The sequence below is a fragment of the Cryptomeria japonica genome, chromosome 7 (genome assembly GCF_030272615.1).
Source record: "Cryptomeria japonica chromosome 7, Sugi_1.0, whole genome shotgun sequence".
Classification (NCBI taxonomy): Eukaryota; Viridiplantae; Streptophyta; class Pinopsida; order Cupressales; family Cupressaceae; genus Cryptomeria; species Cryptomeria japonica.
Genome location: NC_081411.1, coordinates 805,343,883 through 805,366,124, shown reverse-complemented (window position 1 = coordinate 805,366,124; position 22,242 = coordinate 805,343,883). Strand labels below are relative to the sequence as shown.

At 39.2% G+C, this 22,242-nt stretch overlaps 2 protein-coding genes across 2 annotated transcripts; one reads left to right on the top strand and one right to left on the bottom strand.

The window, feature by feature from the left end:
- Window positions 1–1,181: 1,181 nt before the first annotated feature.
- LOC131038614 (L-type lectin-domain containing receptor kinase IV.2-like) lies at window positions 1,182–3,278 on the bottom strand. Its single transcript, XM_057971101.2, has one exon. The coding sequence runs from the start codon at window positions 3,276–3,278 to the stop codon at window positions 1,182–1,184; it is 2,097 nt and encodes a 698-aa protein (XP_057827084.2).
- Window positions 3,279–15,447: 12,169 nt separating this feature from the next.
- LOC131038615 (L-type lectin-domain containing receptor kinase SIT2-like) lies at window positions 15,448–17,655 on the top strand. Its single transcript, XM_057971103.2, has one exon. It carries the CDS (start codon window positions 15,448–15,450, stop codon window positions 17,653–17,655), a length of 2,208 nt encoding a protein of 735 aa, XP_057827086.2.
- The last annotated feature ends 4,587 nt before the right edge of the window (window positions 17,656–22,242 follow it).

Below are 22,242 nucleotides of genomic sequence, written 5' to 3'. Positions count from 1 at the left end.
AAAATTATATTGATGTAATATTCTTTTTAATTATTAATAGAATGGGTGCAACCCCATAACTGCTTTTTATCAATAAAAAATGATTTAAAAAAAAAGAAAATTATGATTTTCAAAAAGTATTAACAAATAGTGATTAAAAAAAATATATACAAAATTATAATTATGAAAAATACAAAAGATAATTGAGTTTATTTTTTTAATAGAAATATTTTTTGTATATTGCTTGTAATGGAATAGTTTAATTTTTTATTTAATTTAATTTAAATATTGTGAATCAAATCCTTATAAAATAGAAATATCACTTTATTTACAATATTATAAATAAAATAAAATAAAATAATATTTAAAATACAGATTTCTTTCTTAAATATAAATAAAATTAAAAAAAAACTAAAAAATCTATCATTCCTAAAACTTTGCTCCTATGACGCCAATTATTTTAAACAAATCATAGTGTAGATAAATCATTTCTACAATATATTATGTTTAAAATTATAAAACCCAACATTATAAAAATCAAGTTTATTTTCAAAACAAAAATAATAATCACGTTTAATTGATGCAAAACAATTGATTAATTGCACTTCAGCAGATGCAATAATATTGCCCACAACAAGTATTAATAGCTCTAATCATATATTTTATTAATTAAAATCTTAATTTTGGGGAGACTCAATAATGTTGTTCCCCTAACTTAACCTCTCGAAACATCACCACTATGAAACAAGATGGGTGGGTGGATATATAAGGGATGCGACATCATTCTAAGAGGCTGCTCAAATTGGAAGGGGGCTAGAAGGTTCCTCGAATTCACAAATCACCCCCTACAATCAAGCCCTGGGAGTGGGTGGGAGAAGGCTATGGAGCCCCTACTATTCAATAATCTACAGACTACCTAGCATCTCAATACAGATCTTAAAATTCAATCTAGAAGATATGATTGAATATAACATCTAAACTAAAATTCCAAAACAAAACCTGAAGTTATATCGGAGACAGAAGATACACTCTCACAAACAATCGGGAGAAGGATCTACAAGGAAGAGATTAAACAGCCTGTACACTATTCTTGATTTAGAACCTCGAATCTCCCAAATAAAAACTATAAAAAAGAAGGTCCTTCATAACTGGGGCAGAAGATCCGAACGACTACACTCCAACATTTTTTGAACTCGATATTTCTAAATGCTGAAGCTGATTGACTCACAAGAACTATGAGCACGAAAAGAGTCAAGCGATGTGGAGTTTGGTCTGGACTTGGAGCTGTTTATGCTTTTTCCAAGAACCTCATGGCAATGGCAAGCTCTAGAACTGGCATGGGAAAAGAGACTCCAGGAATGGGAACCGACTAATCCTCTGGGGATAGTTACAGTTCCATCAATCGTAGGCATCTGGGGAGAAGGGAAAGAAACTTCCCCCTGAAGAATCTGCCACACGTGTCGTATGCTGAGCCTCATTTCGGCCTCCGGGTGCGAACAACACAGTCCCAATTTGAGCACTCTTTCCATCTCTTCCTTATCATATTCCCCACATAGCTTGGGATCAGCTGCATCAAGCAGCCTATCTTTGGTATAAAGGTCGCACACCCATTCGACAACGACCACCCTGTCAGCCTCCAGGGAAGGATCGACGGGCCTCCTTCCGCAGGCAACCTCCAAGAGCAGAACACCGAAGCTAAACACATCCGAGCTGGGCGTAGCCTTCCCCGTCTGAATGAGCTCCGGTGCTATATACCCCAGCGTCCCCACCACATGAGTTGTCTGCGGGTTCTCACTATGGTCGTACAATTTTGCCAACCCGAAATCCCCCAGTCTCCCATTGAACTCCGAGTCCAACAACACATTGCTCGATTTGATGTCTCGGTGCACCACCCGTTTCTCCCATTGCTCGTGCAGGTACAGCAACCCGGCGGAGACCCCCTTGAGAATATTGTATCTGTGGGACCATGCGAGCACGGTACTCGGGTTATCGAAGATGAGCTTCTCGAGGCTGCCGTTGGGCATGTAGTCGTAGACGATGAAGAGCTGCTTGTCTCGCCTGCACCAACCACGCAGCTGCACCAGATTCCTGTGCTGCAGCCGCCCCATGCTCGTTATCTCCGCCACGAAGCCCTTCATTCCTTCAGTGAACTCCCGCGTAATGCATTTGACGGCGACGTTCATGCCGCTGCTTGGGAGAACACCTCGGTAAACTCTTCCGAAGCCCCCGAGGCCCAACACCTCTTGTTCGCTGAACCCCTTGGTGGCAACGGTGAGCTCCTTGTAGGAGAATCTATGCGGCCAATACTCCAACTCCCAATCTTCCATCTCTTGTTCCTTGTATCTTTTCTGTCTGAAACACGTCCATACTATCGCCAGGGTAAATGCAAACAGACCAGCGGAAGCCGCAGCTATGATTGTAAGGGTCTTGCCCACGGTTTTCCGCTCGGAATCATGGCTTGTAAAGGACGGGAGAACGGTGAGATCCAGGGACGGTGCCGGACCGTTAGTCCTGAAGCTCCATGCAAGAACATAGTGGCCTTCCGCGAGGGACCCCGTGGCGGCACTGAACCCAACATACATTTTCTCTGTAAAGGCGGTCGACAAATCTATGTTTCGAGAGAAGATCGGCCTGTTTGGATGGGGCCACCCGGCGTATGTAATGGCTACGTCAAGTTTGTTTTTGGGGTGATCGTAATCGATCCAGACCTGGATATTGGCTCCCCTGCTGAGGTTAAGGGGATCAAATTTGGTGCCATTCGAATTCTCTGTGAGACTGTCGAGGGAGAGATATTTGGCGTCGGGGTTCGGGAATTCCACGTCCTCAAATGTCTCCACTTCTACGGCGAAGAGATGATTGTGGCCATTGCCCTTTGTGGTGAAGTTGAGGAGACTGATGTAATTGTTGATAATGTCTCTCGACAGAGTCGGAGATGGCGTCATCACGAAGGCTATCCCATCCCCGCTACCTTCCTTATTCGGCGGGTGAAATAGAGAGAAAACGAATGTGGTACTGAAGGAGAAAACTGTGTCATTGCTTTTGCTCGGCTTCATTTTCACCCGGGTCGAAAACAGCATCCGCCCCTCTGAGTTCTCACTACAGTTAGTTAGCAGGATCGCAGACTTGGATTGGACTTGACTAGCTCTGCCCAGCAGAATGAGCCTGTCCGTTTGCTCGAAGCCGTCGAATCTGAAACTTATACTCGGATGCACTTGGGTATCATCTGCACCACGGGTAGTAAAAGTGGGAATCACTATCAGCCCCACTAGAATGAGTGATATGCACACTAGACTTCGCATGCTGAGCGTTTTAAACATCACCCACTTTGCCGAATCCTCATTCTCATTCTTTTTCTGGCGCAGAATCTCTTTGCCCACACCTTACATTAAACACACACTATATAGCCTTCCCTGATGTTCTGTGTTAACCGAGTAGGAAATTGCTGACACGGGAAGTGAGTAACAAACAAATTTTTGCCTTGGAGAAACTTAGCAATCAGTAGTAACAAATATATGCCTTGGAAATGCTTCGCCAGACAGCTTATCGTGTATAATTTTGAATTATGGAATATTTAATGAAAAAAAAACTCGTGGGAACTGTGTATATTGTACACGCAGCATATGGCTGAGCTAATTTATTGGGCTGGTTTGTTTAACAGTGGCCAGGTTAGCATAACAACTACCATATAGGGCATGTAGGTTTCTTCCGTTTTGTCTTTGCTGGAATATCTCTGTAATCAGTTACTTAGAGCAATTAGATCCAGAATTTTCATGTCATCGTATTTAAGTAGGGTGCAACCGTGCAGTGACTAAATCAGATCTTTTTTGTTGTTTTCCCATACAATTTATTGTATGCTACTGGAGAAATTGAAACATTCGTAAGCGAAGATTGAATGAAGCATATGAATTCTGTTGACGATCTATTAAATCACTATCTTTAGGAGGTTGAACTTTAATAGGATGTAAATATATTTATGCGAGGTTATAGCAGATAATGATGATTTACATTATGATAATGAATTATGCATGAGATATAACAAATTATATGCTGATAATGTGCATCGTTCATTTTTATGAGAAATGGGTTTCTCCCATTCATTTTTTAAGAAATAAGGATAATGAATTTGATTCAAAAACTATGCAATTTAAGAACGCATGAGAGAGACAACAAAACTAGATGTAAGGATTTTATTCATTCATAATACAAAAATATATACAACGCATAAACATGTAAATACCGTTGAGAAACGGTGAGGAGTTAGGGCAAGGCATGTTGTTGAGAAATGGTAATGTATTACTTGTATTATGTGTAGAGGATGGGATTTGTCACCCTCAAGGTGATGAACATCAAGGGAAAAACCTACCTTCACTCTACCTCACTTATACTGGCGCTAAAGGTGAGCCAAGGGATGCTAAGCACATAATGAGATAAATTACCAACAAACAAAGTTCTCGAACGACACTGCCAAGCCTTTGTCCCAAGGACGAGCACACTAAACTGGGACACTAGTTAAATGCGCTTTCATCCTATACGGATGAAGTATAGAGACCATATGGAAACAACAGATGTGGCTGAACTATGAAGTAAACAATGTAAATGACAAACTAAGCTAAGAGTACGAATTGTACAACACAAAAATAAAATAAGAAAAGGGTAGGAACAGCTTACAACCGTTCCACAATTGAAGCTTCTAGCAAAATAAGTTCACCCTTTTAACTACAAACTTGCACACAAATGAAGAGAGAAAATGTTGGGGGTTGTGTTTAGAGGCTTGCTTTAGTCAAACCCCTGTTTTGGTGTTTCCACCTCCATGGACAACCCAAATAATAGCAACAGTGAAAGATAAAATGATAAAGATAAAGAGGCACAATTAAAATTGAAATGAGAGATTATGAATGTGCAAATAGACCAAGAAGAGTGAGTAAACTCCCTCCAAAACTTGTGAAGACAACACCATGAGTTCTTCAAGAGGCTGCAACAATGGTGGTCTTCAAGATGTTGGAAAACTTGTATATGATTAAAAGAATGGATTCCCAAGAGCTCAAAATATCTCCGAATGATCAAGAAGTCCCAAGAAACACCAAAAATGTGAAAGATATATCCTACTAAATGAATCTCGACATCGGTGGCCATGGACAGAGGCATTACAAATTCTTCCAAGTGTAGGCATAACGCTCAAATGACCACCTGTGGGCTAACAAATTTGTGGGACACTAGTATGGCACGTGAACGTCTCTGCGGTGTGCTAGTGTCCATAAGTCAACCGGTCAATATGCTCGATAAAAGACAAGTTCCAAGCTGACAAGGTGATCCATGTGGATAAAAGGACAAACAAGCGACAAATGTTCCCAATCGGCTTGGAGCAAAGATGCTTATGTGATGCGGAATGGCACGAGATACAATTTACGACATTACATTTTGCCCCCACTTTAGCGAGCATGTCTTTGTCAAGAAGTGCAAAGCTAAAGTAGAGAGAGATGATATTAAGATTTGTTGAGAGGAATCAACATTCGTTGATCAAATGAAGTTACCCCTAGCTAGATAGACCTGAGATAGAGTTAGATTTTGCTAAGCTATTTCATGAAAAACACATCAGTTGTAGTCCCACGTGTTAGATGAAAAGCATTCAGACATTAAATAGATAAGATAGCATAATGGAAACAAACCTTGCTTAATGGAGGAAAACCCCTATTATGAAAGACAAGGAATAATAGTTGCCATGATAAAAGAGACAATGTCAGTATGGGTAGCAAAGTGTGTTATGATATATAGCCATATGATAGGGCAACGATTTGCAATATTTCACTAGTATGGGTAGCAAGTTGCATTACGCTAGATAGCCATACGATAGGCTGAGACTTCACCGGCATGAATAGAAAAATGCTAGATAGTCATGTGATTGGGTGATCGTAGATTGATTTGATAAGTAGGGGATTGGCCCCCACAAAAGGCAACAAGATAAATAAAATAGATAAAGTGGTTTGGCCCCCACCAAGATAAACAAGAATGCTAAGATAAAAAAAAATAAAAACGCTAAATGCAGATTATGTAGATATGATATCTCTCCCTTAGAATGGTATACATGAAAGGCATTTCATTCTAAGGAGAAGAAATATTGTAGCTTGTCAACATAGAAAGATGTTTTCATGGGATTTCATCTTCGGTGAATAACACATAAGGCCCACAACATCGACAAAGATGCAAGAGAACAAGGGGATCCAATTATTTGGTGTCAGAACCCATAGCAGATAGATAAAATATGTAATAGAACTATAGACATAAAAATTTGGGTCAACATGGAAGAAGGCCTAAATGCCCCCAATGCCTTCACATCATCCCTGAACATCAAAAAACAAGATATGAAAGATAGAAGAAATAGATAACAAATAGAAGAAGTTTTACAACAAAACATCCCCTGTATCCAAGCACCTATGAAGTAACTCAAGTCCTCCAGGAGAGCACAATAGATAAAGAAAGTCAACCTCCCATTTCCAAGCACCTACAGAGTAACTTGGGTCCTTTGGGAGGGAACAAACATGTAAAGAAAGCATGGGGGAGCACAATCATGCACACATGCTATCCTAAAAGATAAAGAGGGTAATGTTCTATAATCCCTCAATGATCAGGTCATCGTCCTCCCAATCTTGATCATACGGGAAAGGAGGGAAAGATCGAAGCGGAATGATTTCAAGGGTAGCACCAAGTGCCTAGCTAACAGTGAGGGCAAGGGATGAAGCTATAACAACATTCCTGTCAATAAGCTCAAAAGAGGCAAGGGTCAACGACTATGTGAAGATCATAGACAACACTGAGATATCCTCGAGAGAGTCGAACAAGCATGCCTCGGTAGAGGAAGCAGGTGACTCAAGTCAAGGAGATGAAATAGAAGTTAGACTGTTGGTCTCGACAAGAGGGGCAACAACGAACTTAGGAAAAGGTATGGTCTTCTTAACAAGACAAACAAAAATAGGCATAGAAATAGGCACTGAAGTAGACAAAGAAATAGGAGAGGAGCATACCTAAGCCAATTTTTTTTGACAAAACTCTAGAACGGGGGCCTACTCAAACTTGCATTTAGGTTGCACAGGAAGCACAGACTGCCTGTCAATCGTAGCAGGTTGAAGGACCTCAAGAAAGCTCTGATGAAGAAGCAGCTGTGAAACAGGAGTGTTAGACAAATCTACGCTAGACACCACCCACGTGTGCAACATATCCAAAGGCTAGGACAATAGAGGAACCTCTGGCAATGAGGTGATAAGGGGAAGCTCCAAGGAAAGAGCAATGAAGACCTGCACCCATTTAGAGGGAGGTTCATTGATAGGCCCCAAAACAACTAGAAGCAACATAATTGAAGATGGTGTAGAAGCCAGAACATCTAAAGAGACAGGAGAAGATGCGATAGGAATGGGTGCCAAAGGTTCACCACCAGACTGCAAAGCAGCATCATGCTCCCAAGCCATGGCCCATCGATAGCACTTACGCTCATGCACATGCTGATTGCGATGAAGACGAGGACCAAGGTCCGAAGCTTGTGAGGAATCAAGAGAATCATGCTCCATAGGAGAGGCCTTTGAAACCTTATCAGGGATAGGAAAAATCCCAACCAATGGAACATGAGGTGCATCTGAGATAGGCATGACATTCATAGCAACGGGCACCCTACCTTGCTTCGCTCAAGGAGTGGCTAGAGGAACAGAGGGTGCTAACATGGGTTGTGAAGCAAGATCAAGTAGTGATGGAGGAACATGAGAGGAATAATTCTCTTTCTCATATTAAGAAGGTTGAGGGATATTGGCCATGATCGAGAGCTCGAAGGGAGGGTGGGCCACAAACTTTGACAACGTGGGTGCCTTTCCCTTGTCTGCACTAGGTACAGTCATAGGAATAGGAGACACCACCGGACGTCGTACAACTCTTGGTGGATGAGGAGGTATATTCAGAGGAACAAGCTTAGCGTCAGCCCCTGATGATGAAGGGACATAAGGAACTACCTTCTCTAATACAAGAATAGACAAAGTAGAGGTCGATGCAAGAAGAGGCAATGAATGACTAGGCTGAAATAATTTAAGGACTGACTCCCCCATCTTGTACTGATAATATGTGTAGTACATCAAGTCACCACGAGGAAGCATGGGCCCCATTGAAGCAAGCCAAAAATGATCCAGTGAAAAATCCCCATGGGCTACCAGGGGTCAACGTCCAGTATCCTGGACGACATGCACTAAACCCTCATGAGGAAACTTTAGGCCCTTATGAATTACTAAAGGGACCACATATATAGCAATCAACCAGGGAAAACCTATTTTAACTCAAAATAGGTCCGATTTAGGAATGATCACAAACATAGACAAAATGGCCTTGGGTCCTACTAGGACCATCAAGGTGATACTACCCAAAGGAGAAAGAGACAACTCATTATGTGTTCTTAAAGGTGCATGACACTCATCATATCTCGACCTATGTCATCCATTGACGAACAAGGTTTCCTCTATGATGAGATCAACTTTGTAGGAGGGGTCAACCATCACACCTATAACAGTTTGACCATTGAGCTTCGCATGGATGTATAGAGGAGCAATCTCTCCACAATATGGGGTATCCAAAAGGTTGAATGATATATCAGATACTTTTAGCTTCTGAATAGGAGGTGAGATTGGAGTGATAGTAACCATATTAACATAAGGACCATCATCCGGCATTGAATCTAATGCAGAGATAAAATTAGATGAATGGGGAGGAAACAGATTTGTGTATATCTGCAACTCATTGTTTATTTTATCAATAAACTTGTTAGATTTATGTTTTTATCACTGACCTTTATAGCTCCACTATCAATGTGCTCTTCAACTATGTGTCTGAGATGATAACATCTCTTAGTGTCATGACCAGGCACACGATGATATTGGTATAACTTAGATCCATCATACCGATGAGGGTATGGTCTATTGTCTGGCAGAGGTCCAATCTCAGGAAGGGTGATGAGATTGTCTTTCAACAATCTTTGTATTATGCTCAGATAAGAGTCATTCAATTTAGTGAAGACCCTATTGCGTTGTGGTTCTTGTGCAACTGCTATCAAAGGGGTAGCTACGACATTAGCCACAACTTTTTTCTTTCGAGATCCTTCCAAGGACATGCCTATAAAAGTACCAGGACAAGAGTTCAAAGAGGACTCTCCAAATTGAGTCAACGTATGTTGGTAGTCAATGAGCATAGAACACAAATTGGCAAAGTTTTAATACCAACTGAGAGATAACTTCTCCCTCAATATCGGTTGCAGATTTTTGATGAATGTCCTTTGCAAATCACTATCTGGTAGGGAAAAGGAGATCTTGGTAGAGATAGATTGGTATTGGAAGATAAAATCTATAATCATCTTGTAGACGTATAAAAATGACCATATTCCTAAATGAATATTTTATGTTGATTTCTCTATTTAATTAAAATACCCGCATTCCTCTATTTAATTAAGTAAATTACTCAATTTATTTAAATTAAATTCACTATACCCATTTAATGAATAAATCATTTTATTCAATTAAATCCCCCCTATCCACTTTTAATTAAATTCAAATTTAATTAAATAGTTATCCTAAATTGAATAAATCTAATTTATTTAATTTCCCCACATTGCAACCAAATTGAAATAAATCATTTAAATCAATTAAATCCTATTATCCCTCCATCCACTTGCAAAATCCTACATCTCCCACTTGCCTTCCTAAACCCCTTTCTAATACCTTCTAGACTCTTCTAATCGCTTCTAATTAAGCCTAACCCATCTTCTAAACTTTGTCACATCCCTAAGCAAGGGCAGGTCACTTCTCAAACCCTCAAAGTCTTTGATAACCATCAAAGGCTTCCAACCTTCAACCACTTAATTCCTCAAAGTCTTTGATAACCATTAAAGGCTTCAAGCCTTCAACCACTTAATTCCCCAAAGTCTTCATAACCATTAATGGTTAACTCAAACCCTCCTACATGGTTAAAGAATTTCTTTTAACTCAACCTTCATCCAACCCAAGGGTCTCATCAAGCGTTTAATGCTTTGACCATGATTATCTCTTAATCATTTGCACAAGGGTTTATCCTTGGATTAACTCTTAATCTAAATCTAATGGGTAATCTTAACTTAGACTTGACCCTTACCCTCTAGATAACCATAAGGTCTTCTCAGGCATTTAATGCCTCCAACCCCTTCTCTCAACCCAACCCTATGTTGACACTTGTCACCATTTCATTGGTGCAAATTGCAAACATGGATCCCCAACTTTCAAACTCAACCCTTGATCAACTCTTTCAATCCTGACCATCCATTGCCCTATTTTTTCTATAAATAGAGCTCTCATTCCTCCATTTGAAATCATCCTCCAAATTTGTAGTATCATACTTATGCTCAAATACATTCAAGCTTCCATATCATTTTTATGCTCATCATTTTAGCCTCTTTTAAATCAGGAATTAGTCTAAATATGCATGTTTAGAATAATTTCTTTATCATTTTAGATCAATCATAGACTAATATATCATGTTAGGATAGTATTTGTACTAACCTTGTCATCTTATAATCTAGTTTATTGCATTTCTAGAACCATGCATAGCTTAGGATGCATCTCATACTAAAATCTATCAAAGCATCCCTCGTTCTTGCATTTGCCATCCCTAAACCATTTTGCTCAGTGATTTGAGAGCAAAAACATTGGTTTGAGGGACATTTTGAGATAGAGAACCATGGGACCAACCTTGGGAAGCTGAGTAATACTTCATTATTCCATAGCTTGCACCAAGAAGTCCTGTGTGTGTGTGTGGATAGGTATTTTGGAACATTTTTCACATATTAAGTTCTATCGACCACTACTGCCAATGTTTGCTTGGAACCGTCTAAGGAAGAGATTCATAAGTTGATCGAATGTCTAGAAAGAGTGATCAAGTAATGAACTATATCATTTTAACATGGTCCCCTTAAGTGAACGCGAGAATAGTTTCAGCAAGACAAAATCTAGACTGTGGTAGTCACTACACATGGTCATAAATGAATTGATATGCACAGTGGGATCTCCATCACCATTAAACTGATCAAACTTTTGTGTCTTAGCCCCTTGGGGAAGGATGGTGATGTAAAGAGGGCTCTTACAATAATAGGCGGGCATTGAAGACTAACCAAAGGCAGATGCTAGGTTCGTGAGATACAATTGTAATTGTCTCATGTTCTACAGAATGGTGTTTGGGATAGGATTAGTAGGTGGCAGAGGAGGAGGAGGAGGAGCACTGTGTGCATCACCACCTCCACCAACATTGACATGAGGACTGGTACTACCACTAGGGATAGCACTAGGACCTGGACCAACATTGAAAAAAGTGGTGTGTGTCGTAGCAGAAGTGGTAGTGGAACTACCAGCCATATGAGTATAACCCAGGGGAGTGGTAGAAGCATTTATGATAGGGATGGTGGGTCTAGGATCAACCATATGTACCGTCAAACTAGGTATGGCAACACCAAGCTGAGAACCACAAGTGTTAGACTACATATCCTAGGGAGAGCTACCAACGAAAGGCACGTGATTCTTAACAATCATATATAATGCCCTCAACATCTCCAGACCTCTTCTATTTGAGATCAACATGTCTCTTAGAGTGCTTACAACATTTCCAGCCTGGGGGAGGACATTCTCTCGATTTAGGAAACCCTCAAAGTCTCTCAGATTTTGTTCTAGCATGTTAATTTGTTCAGAAAATAGTAATGACAAAATCATGATCAACAATAAGAGGGGAAGGTGGAGGAGAATTCCTTAGAGTGTTTCTCTAAGAATTGGATTGTGAATCAGGTGGAGAGGGTCCCCCTATCAAGATGGTTCTGACAAGGTGAGAAACTAGGAAATCATTAGGATCGGGAAGTGGATCATTAAACATCAAACCTAGCCTAGGAGGATTGTAACGATTCATAGGAATACTCTTCCTAGAAATCTTTCTTACAATAACTCTTGTAGCAGTCTAGGTCATAAAGCTCATAGACAAGCTCCATAACACTTTGACCACACTATGAGGATGTTGCAAGTCTACAGCACTCAGTAATAAAGAAAGTTGTTTTGAGGTTTGTTTCAAAGTTGGAATGAGATTATGTTTGTCTCTTTGCTTTCACTTTTTGCTTTGTTTTTAATTTTTTTTAAATAAAACTATAAAATGGAGACTCAAAACAAAAAGATGATGCAACTGGTTCATGTCAGGTTCACCAAAATATAGAGGATGGAATTTGTCACCATCAAGGTGATGAACCTCAAGGGACAAACCTACCTTATCTCTATCTCATTTATACTGGCACTAAAGGTGAGCCAAGAGATGCTAAGCACAAAATGAGATAAATTACCAACAAACAAAGTTCTCGAACAACCCTACTAAGCCTTTGTCCCAAGGACAAGCACGCGGAACTGAGACACCAGCATGACACACTTTCGTCGTATACAGACAAAATACAGATATTGTACGCAAACGACAAATGCAACTATACTATTAAGTAAACAATGTAAATAAAAAACTAAGCTACGAGTATGAAATGTATTGACACTGAAATAAAATTAAATAAAAGTGTAGAAAGAGCTTACAACCGGTCCATGATTGAAGCCTCCAACAAGATAATTTCACCCTTTTAACCACGAACCTGCACACAAACGAAAAGAGAATATTGGGGGTTGTGTTTAGACGCCAACCTCAGTCAAATCCTCGATTTGATGTTTCCACCTCCATAGACAACCCAAATAATAGCAACAGTGAAAGATAAAATGATAAAGATAAAGAGGCACGATTTAGATTGAAATGAGAGATTGTGAATGTGCATATAGACCAAGAAGAGTGAGTAAAATCCCTCCAACACTTGTGAAGTCAACACTATGAGTTCTGCAAGAGGCTGCAATAATGGTGGTCTTCAAGATGCTAGAAAACCTATATATGATTAAGAGAATGGATTCCAAAGAGCTCAAAATATCTCTGAATGATGAAGAAGTCCCATGAAAAAATAGAAATGTGAAAGATATAGCCTCCTAAATGAATCTCAATGTCTGATCATGGACAAAGGTCTATATGAATTGGAGGCCATCTTGTCACAATTGTAGGAGTCAATTCCTATAGCATGGGGCCTATCTTGTTTGCATAGAACCAAATAGTGGTAGCTAGCCTCAATTATTGCTCTCAATGTACAATCTATATAACAAGAATAAAAGAATAGATGGAATCAAGCATTTTAAAGAGATTTATTTTTATCATAAATGACTTAGCAATTTTATAATCCAATTTAGTAATTCCAACACCCCAAGTTGGTTTCCTCACACTAGAATCATTTGTGTATCTAGTGTTATAATTAGTATTTCTAATTAGAACTATGAAATATAGATTTCAACTTTTTTTCTAACAAGTTTCATATATATTATCCTATTTTCATAATAGATTTAATATGAATTATCCTCCAATTATTTTCTTAGACTTAAAAAGAAATCACCATTGCAAGATCAAACAAAACTTTTTTCTACAATCTCCCAATACTCTATGATAAGAAAAACATGAAAATTAACATAAAACATGCCAAATTACTCCAAAAACATGAGTTGCAATGCTCAATAACTGACAAACACAATGGTTAATACAAGTTTAACATTGGGCATATAAAATCCCAAACCACTTGGAGTTTAAAATGGTCAATAAGAAGAAAGATGAATATAAAACACTTGAGCTTTCAAATGGAAAAAGATGTGCATGGTCATCTACAATGAGTTTGCACCTTTACCAAAGAAAATCTTCCTTTCTTCAATTTTTTTTTTTCATTGCTATTGAGTATTCACCAAAGAAAGCTTAGTTCATTAGAAAGTAGAAAGTTGTATTTTCAATTAAATTATCATCAATCACCATCAACAAACTAATTTTCCATTCCGCCTTGGACATTCTTCAATAACAAAGAAGCCAACTATTATCCAAAAAAATGCCAATGAGTAGAAAAATAAATCAACTTTTTAGAAAATGATATCAAATAATTAAAATAAATACTATCATTAATGTGGAAATCAATTAAATCAAATACCTTCTAAATTTGATGAAGACATTTATGTATAGATGTAAGGAATTCATTTGTCTTCGATTTCATTTTTACAAGTTTGGACTTAAACTTGATGCATGAAGTTGAACTCTAATTCATGGGATTGAATAGGAAAAAGTGGATTGTTGGAATTAACTGACCATAATCTTGTAATGTATACTTTTTAATAATGATACTATTAAAAAATATTTTTGAGGAATCTATTGAGTTGTTTGGGTCATATTCTCCTTAATCAAACCCCTAAATAGATTAAGTCAATAGTGTTAAACCAAGGTTGGAAAAAACAAGCAAGGCTATAGTATGCTCTAAGATAATGATTTAATGCTAAAATAAAAAAATTTAATCTACATGCAATAGAATTTTTGACATGCTCTTCAATAATGTTAGATGAATAAAACTCATAATAAATAGTAAAAAAAGCTAACAATGATTTGAATTTTAATTTTAAAATTTTAAAATTCTAAAATGTAAGGTTCACATCTACAATTGTCAAATTCATCTAAGTTTTACACTTGCTACTTAAATCAAGAAAAGGAATGATAAATTTAAGAGATCGCTTTATGAGTATATGGACAGAATTGAAATTGACTAGGTACTATATTTACCGAGTTATGTATCAAAACGTCTGGACCAGGAATAAAAGACAACCTAACCACCATTGACCCAAAACTTAAAAATGACAAACATGAATACGCAATTCTCAGCATTACAACAAAATTTAAAAACAAAAAAAATTAAAAATACATTCCAAGCTCTATATCGTGGCCTAAATGCTCGTCAGAAATGTTTCAATTTCGGGAAGAAGACGAAAAAAAATGTGGCTGCAAACATATCAAACGCCAAATAAAACAAAAGATACGAGATTGATTGCAATCTAAGTGTAACAGAATAATGAGAGAGATATTCGGACAGGAACCCGTATATAGATGGTAAACCGTCCTATCGGATAGGTGATAAGTGATTTGCTGTCCGCTCCATATGGACCATGTGTACAATATTTTGAGGACGAGAGCCCACGAAACTCTCCTAGACCGTTCCACAGTGTAACATAATAATCCCAGTTTGTGACCAAACGTCCCGTATAAAAATTTGGCAGGAAGATTTGATGCAAGACCCTTCGCAAGAGGAGGCAGAGTTTGTTTCATGCTTTCCTGCATTTCTTTGATTCTGGGGGAAGGTTAGAAATTTAATTGATGTTAATATTGTGTCTGCTGATTTCTTAGATTGTTTGATCTTATGGAAATTGTAAACATATGATTTTTACAGTTCATACTATTGTTATATGTTAGTTTTTTTCCTCAGAACAAACTCCATGATGCTTCATCATGGATAGAGCAAGACAAGAGAAGAATTTTTTTTGGGTTCATTCTTTGATTCACATTGAAAGAATGCAAGCGCTGATGCTTCTCTTGAACAGCCGGAGTCTGATTCTGGTTGTGATATCCTCTCTTCTGCACGGCCTCCTGTGTTTTCCAGCCGATGCTAAGAATTCGGGGCGCACCACTTTTGTCCTCGATGGTACGGGCAACATGATTTTTGAGGGCGACGCCACTGCGGTGCGCTCCGAAACTGTCTTGATGCTCACAAACGCTTCACGGTTCTCGATGGGTCGGGTACTCTACTCGACGCCCGTGCGCATGAAACCGCCAAACCAGGACGGCACGGTTTACTCGTTCAAGACGAACTTTCTTTTCACGATTTACGCGCCACCGTTCGGGCCAAACGGGGACGGGTTGGCCTTCCTGATGACGCCATCGAAATCGATGGCGGGGGCCGCGGTGGGGGAGTATTTAGGCCTCACCGTTAACCCATCCCCATCAAATAGTTTCTTCGCAGTGGAGTTCGACACGCTGAAGAACGAAAAGTTCCACGACCCAGACGACAACCACGTCGGCGTCGACCTAAACAGTTTGGAATCCGTAGCGGTCAAGAGCGCCGGGTTTTTTAACATCTTGAATGAGTATGAAGCACTAAATTTCACCCTGGGCCGGGGCGTCCAGGCGTGGATCGACTATGACCATCCCAGAACTCAGCTTAACGTCTCCATCATATACGCCGGTTTTCCCAGGCCGTCAAAGCCGCTGATCTCTATCGACTTGAACCTGTCGGCATTTTTGGAAGAAGAAATGTACGTTGGGTTCTCTGCAGCAACGGGGGAGTTCGTGGAGATGCATTATGTTGTGTCTTGGAGCTTCACCAATGACGACAGGTTGCCGTCAATGGAAACAACCGTTGCCCACGAGTCGAAAAACGGTCGTCCTAGGGGCCTCTCGGTTTTCATGGTCATAGTAATTACAGTAAGCGTCGTCATGGCTTCTGCGCTTACGGGGGCAGGCACGTGGACGTGGGTCAGAAGAAGAAGAAGAAGATGCAGGGAAGAGGCCGTGGAGAAATGGGAGCTGGAGTACTGGCCTCACAGATTCCACTATAAAGATCTTAGCGTTGCCACTAAAGGCTTCGGGCAAGAGCAACTCCTGGGCCACGGAGGTTTCGGCCGGGTTTACCGTGGTGTTCTTCCGGACAGCGGAGTAGATGTAGCTGTGAAATGCATTATTGGAGAATTCACTGAAGGGATGAAAGGTTTCGTAGCGGAGATCTCGAGCATGGGGCGGATGCAGCACCGGAACCTGGTGAAGCTGCGCGGGTGGTGCAGGCGCAACAAGGAGCTCTTCCTCGTCTACGACTACATGCCCAACGGAAGCCTTGATAAACTCATCTTCGATAACCCAAAAGCGGTGCTTCCGTGGTCTCATAGGTACAATATTCTCAAGGGAGTTGCCGCTGGGTTGCTCTATCTGCACGAGCAATGGGAGAAACGGGTGGTGCACCGAGACGTTAAATCGAGCAACGTGTTGTTGGATTCGGAGCTCAACGGACGCCTCGGAGATTTCGGGTTGGCCAAATTATACGACCACAGCGAGAACCCGCAGACCACGCATGTGGTGGGGACTCTAGGATACATAGCGCCTGAGCTCATTCAGACGGGGAAAGTCACACCCAGCTCGGACGTGTACAGTTTCGGTGCTCTGCTAATGGAAGTTGCCTGCGGAAGGAAGCCCGTGGATCCTTCCATGGACACCGATCGAGTTGTTTTGGTAGAATGGGTAAGTGAGTTGTATGCGAATGAGCGGCTGCTGGACGCAGCCGATCCCAAGCTCCAGGGCAACTACGACGTGGAAGAGATGGAACGAGTGCTGAAATTGGGATTGTTTTGCTCGCACCCGGAGGATGTAAGTAGGCCCTCCATTCGGTACGTCTGCCAGATTCTTGTGGGGGAGACTTCCTTTCCTGATGTGGACATGACTTCGCTTGACGCCACCGTCATGACTCCGGCGGCCTTATTACCCACTAAATCTAGAAGCATGGTTTCCTTTGCAAGAGTTAAAGCGCCCGTGGAAGGGTCGAAATACAAGCAGATCTATGCATCCGATCACTCTTTCAGCTGTGGAACTTCTTGCGACCACATCAACTCCGCCGAGAATATAGAGTCACCGGGGAGCGATGGGTTGTTTGCGTCTACTGCATCGGAATCAGCCACCTTGTCGTCTAGATCATCCATGCACATGAATAGCATTGGTTTAATCTATTCAAGATGACTAGATCATCCATGCGCATGAACAGCATTTGTTAGATCTATTTACTTAAACATGTCTGACACTAGATTTGGAGCATTATTACCCCGGAAGTGCGTATTACATTCACATTTAATTGACATGTGCATGTGTATGTGTATGTGTATGTAATACATTTAATTTGAGAAATAAATAAAATAACGAAAAAAAATATTTTTTTCTTTTTTCTTTTTTTTTTATTATAAGATTAGTACATATACATACACATATATATAAATTAAAAAAAACAAATATACATTGTTTTAAATATATATTATAATAAAATAGTGGTGTAATAGTAGATTAGAAATGATATTATCAATCATCAATAAGCATAAGAATGAATATTACATAAAAAAATATTGATACGATAATATAATAATAATATAGTATTAATAGAGATCGTTATTTTATTGACATTTAAAAAATAGCAAACTAAATTGTGTGAAGCAGAATGGAGCAAAAAACAAAGGGCGCACTTGTGGCAAGTGCAGAAGGTGGGATTGTTGGTGGTTTAGTAGAGGAAGAGCTATTGGGAGGGCAAGAGTTTGACCTATCCTCCCAAGCTCATGGTGACCAGAAGAAAGATTTTGCAATGGGAGTAGCAGTTGAAGGAAGGTCTAAAGGGGGGATTAAACTAGCAATTGAAAATGTTAATGTCGAAATCTCAGAGATCCCATCAATCATCATTCAAGTAAAATTTTTCTTAATTTAGAGGTTGAAAAACACAAACAAAAAACAATTATAGAAAAAATTGTAGGGGTTTGGTCGTCAATGGACAAGATTAAAGCTTAGATTGATCAAAAGTGGTGCAGCCTTAATCGTGAGGTTAGCTTTTTGGCTCTAGGGTTTTTTCAACTCACTAGCATCCCTAAATTCAATTGGAACTTTGTGTTGAATGGAGGGCCTTGGTTCATGGAGAGTGCTAGTTTGTATCTAAGACAATGGGCACCTAGCTTTGATTCACATAAGGAAATAATTGATAGTGTTCTAGTACATGGATTAGGTGTTAGGAATATTGCATCATTCTTTCTTATCTTTGTTAAAGTTTGTTTAATAGCATATTATTTTAGTGGTATGAATGTTGAGATGTTTTAAGAACTCAACATAATAAAGGAAGTTGTTTGGGGAGTTACCCAAAAATAGGATATGAGAATCCTATATATAGATGTAATTTGTATAATAGACATTGAAATAGAAATATTTTATCATGTGCACTCTAAAATTTAAAAGGTATCAAAGTAGGATAATTGACTATATGTATTATTTTGTGATGAGGAGAGAATACTAGCAGCTAATTGGCTTTAGGAGACATTGAATAGCATCGTTGTGAGAATCCTCCCATATCTATGATGTTATACTCGCAAACTTGAGTGGACACATAGAGAGCTTAGTAGACATGTTTATGGATCTCCTCACACTCACACTGCTATCATTTTACTCGCTGATACAAATCTCAACACGTAAATGTTGAATAGACTCGCAAATGCAATCAACCAATTCGGAGCCAAACAATAGAAAAAGGGGTGGCAAGGATCAAAACTCACATTCTGAGAAAATTTGTAATAGTTTGGTAAAAGGCCCAAAAATATTGCATAATGAGGCCATTTCATTCATAGAAAGGCATTTAGCAAATAGATGAATCGATTCAGTGGAGGCCACACTATTTGGAACTGAGTCAAACTTGAGGGCATTGAATTTTCTCAATCTGATAGCTATTATCACCATTGAGACACCAATGGTACTCTTTTCCAAACTCTTCTATATCAACTTGTATTTAATCTACTCAAACATAAAGGCTTTGCAGGTAATTTTGTTTGAAGGAAGAATAGCTTATTGATGCAACTTGAGAGTCTTTGTTTTAAAGTGTGATGTTTTCTTTTTTTTATAAAAAATTCCTCACCTCCTCACATGGCTACTACCAAAACCATCCACTCATCATGCCCATAATTGTTGCATCTCGAGAGTGTCATGAATGAGGTACCTTGATAAAATCATATTCAATAATCCCAAAGCAGTGTTTTTGTGGCCTCATAAGTACAATATTCTCCAAGTAGTTGTTGCTAGGTTTCTCTATTTGCATGAGCAATGGGAGAAACAGATGGTGCACCAAGATGTTAAATCAAGCAACATGTTGTTGGACTCGGAGCTCAATAGACGGCTCAAAGATTTTGGGTTGGCCAAATTATGTTAGGAATGTGAAGCCCAATGGTCACATGACCATTCACATTCACCAGACTCTTTATTGATACTTGAATACTTGTATATAAATAGTTGAGCACAAGCCATGTATTTGATAATGGTTAATATATGATTTTCCCCAGTTTCCCGTGGATGTGGCCAATCTTGGTGAACCACGTAAATCATTGTGTTATGTGTTGTGTGTTTGTCTGAGTATTTTGGTTTATGTTGTTTAATTATTATTTTCTCTGCTCATTTAAATCAGCAATTGGTATCAGAGCCTTTCAGGTGGACGGATCACCTTGAATTCCCCCTCCTCTAACAACACAAACAACCTGCTTGATCTCAATCAAAAATTGGTGATGGATGTTGAAGCTATGAAGAATGACCATGAAGAAAAAATAATGAGCCTGGAGGTGGCCATGGATAAGGTCAATGAGAAGCTGTGAGTTGTTATTGCAGTGAGCATAATAGCAACGACTAATAGCATGGAGGGTCATTGGAGACTAAACAAAAAAGCCCAATCTCTTAATGTTTCCCAATCAGCCACTTATGCTTCCCCCTCCATTTTGGTTTGTGGTAAAGGCAAGATGAAGGAGTCCATCCTGGAAGGTGAGACCCAAACTAATCAAGGACCTTCAGCTCAAACTCCTAGTAGGGATAGAGGTAAGCAAGTCAAAGCCAGTGATATGGAGGAGCTTGCTAATATCAATAGGACTTTTATTGATAAAAATGTTAAGACTGTTCATTTATGTTAAAATAAATTGTTTAATCTTTGGGTTGTTAGATCCTATTTTCTATTGTTTTAGTTGCTACTCACTCGTTGTAGCTTGGAATCTAGTTTGTCTTTAATGACTATTTCTTTTTGTATGGGTTTCGAGTCCCTATAAAACCTATTTTATTCTAATAAAAAATAATTAGTATTAGAGCTTTGGTGAAGTGATTGAGGAGAGATGGAAGAAATGAAGCTGATTATGTCATTGACAAATTTCTTGGCAATTTAGACTTGGAAGGATGTGAAGTTGTGCAAGCAAAAGCTGAAACAATATGCCATGTACATTAGTGGGATGGTTTGAAAAAAGAGGAGGTTTTAGTTGAACAGGAGGATCCTAGGTATGTTTCCTTCTTGACTCTAGAGGCATATATCAATAGTTTTGATTGGGATATGTATGTTGTCCCTGTGGTGAAGGGGGATTTCAATGGCTCACAATCAAAAGTGAAAGTTGTTGAAGAAGTAGAAGAGTTTGAAGAAGATGAGGCAAGTGAAGATGAAATTGAGGAAGATAAGACTAAGAATTGGGAAGATTACCAGAACAATTGAATTTTGAGGCTAAAGCCTAAAGGAGGAGAATCTATGGCTCATGGAGTGAATATATTTTTTGGAAGATGAAATGGAAGCTTTGCGATGTTGTATGCTCAGAAAAGTAAAGATAGCAGAGCCAAAGTATGAAGTTTTCATGATGGTTGACCCTGTTGTAGAAGTTCAAGAGGTGCCTTGCCAAGTAGAGGAATCTGCTATGGAATTTTCCTCCTAAGATGAAGAGGATGTAAACTGGAATATGGTAGTAGGGAAACGGAGCTTGGGAGTAATTGAGGCTTCAGAGGGCTATGTAGACAACATGGCTGAAAAGGTGAGCCAGTCAAAACATACTATTAAAAAGAAAAAGGCAAAGGCAACCGAACGGGCCAAGCAAAACCTTTTCCAAATTTAGGAGCATTTTACTCTACAAGAAGTAGAAAAGGATGTAGAAAAGAGGCATGGTGTCGAGGAGTCTACAAAAGAAGGAGTGGTTGGATGCATTGAACTCTTCTACAATCCTTTTGTGGATGGAAGAGGATCAATACTAGAAATAGCACATGAAAGGAGCATTAGCAGAGCATGCGAGTCTCTTACATCTCATCTTATTGAAATAATAAGAAACACATTTCCAACTTATGATGGTTTAGGTGTCCAAGGACTTTCATATTTAGAAACTTCAAAGTTGGGTATCGACATTGATGAAGAAATACCGAATGATGTAAAGGACATTGCTTTAAATTCCCTGAGGAGTCCTCCACAATTAATTCGTGCGATTACATCATATACAACTCGAGTTGTCAATCTAATAAACCAAGAGAGAGAAAATTGATGTTAGAGTAGATGCTAAGCAATTAAGTTATAAATATGAGAATAATAGAGTAATGGATACTTCATCTCCTGATGGGAGCTCATATTCTCAAAGTATAAGCAATGGAACATTTTTTGATCCTTCAGAGTGTATTGTTCTTGAGTATTTTATTGGGATTCCTATTCTTTTTCAAGATGAGGTAGATCTCATGGTGTATAAGGAAGATCTCTGGCTTTTAGATGTTCTCTTAAGGGGGAACACAAGAGTAGGTGATCATGATGGA

Coding starts and splice junctions, on each gene's coding strand:
- LOC131038615 (XM_057971103.2), top strand. CDS start 15,448: ATGCAAGCGCTGATGCTTCTCTTGAACAGCCGGAGTCTGATTCTGGTT.
- LOC131038614 (XM_057971101.2), bottom strand. CDS start 3,278: ATGCGAAGTCTAGTGTGCATATCACTCATTCTAGTGGGGCTGATAGTG.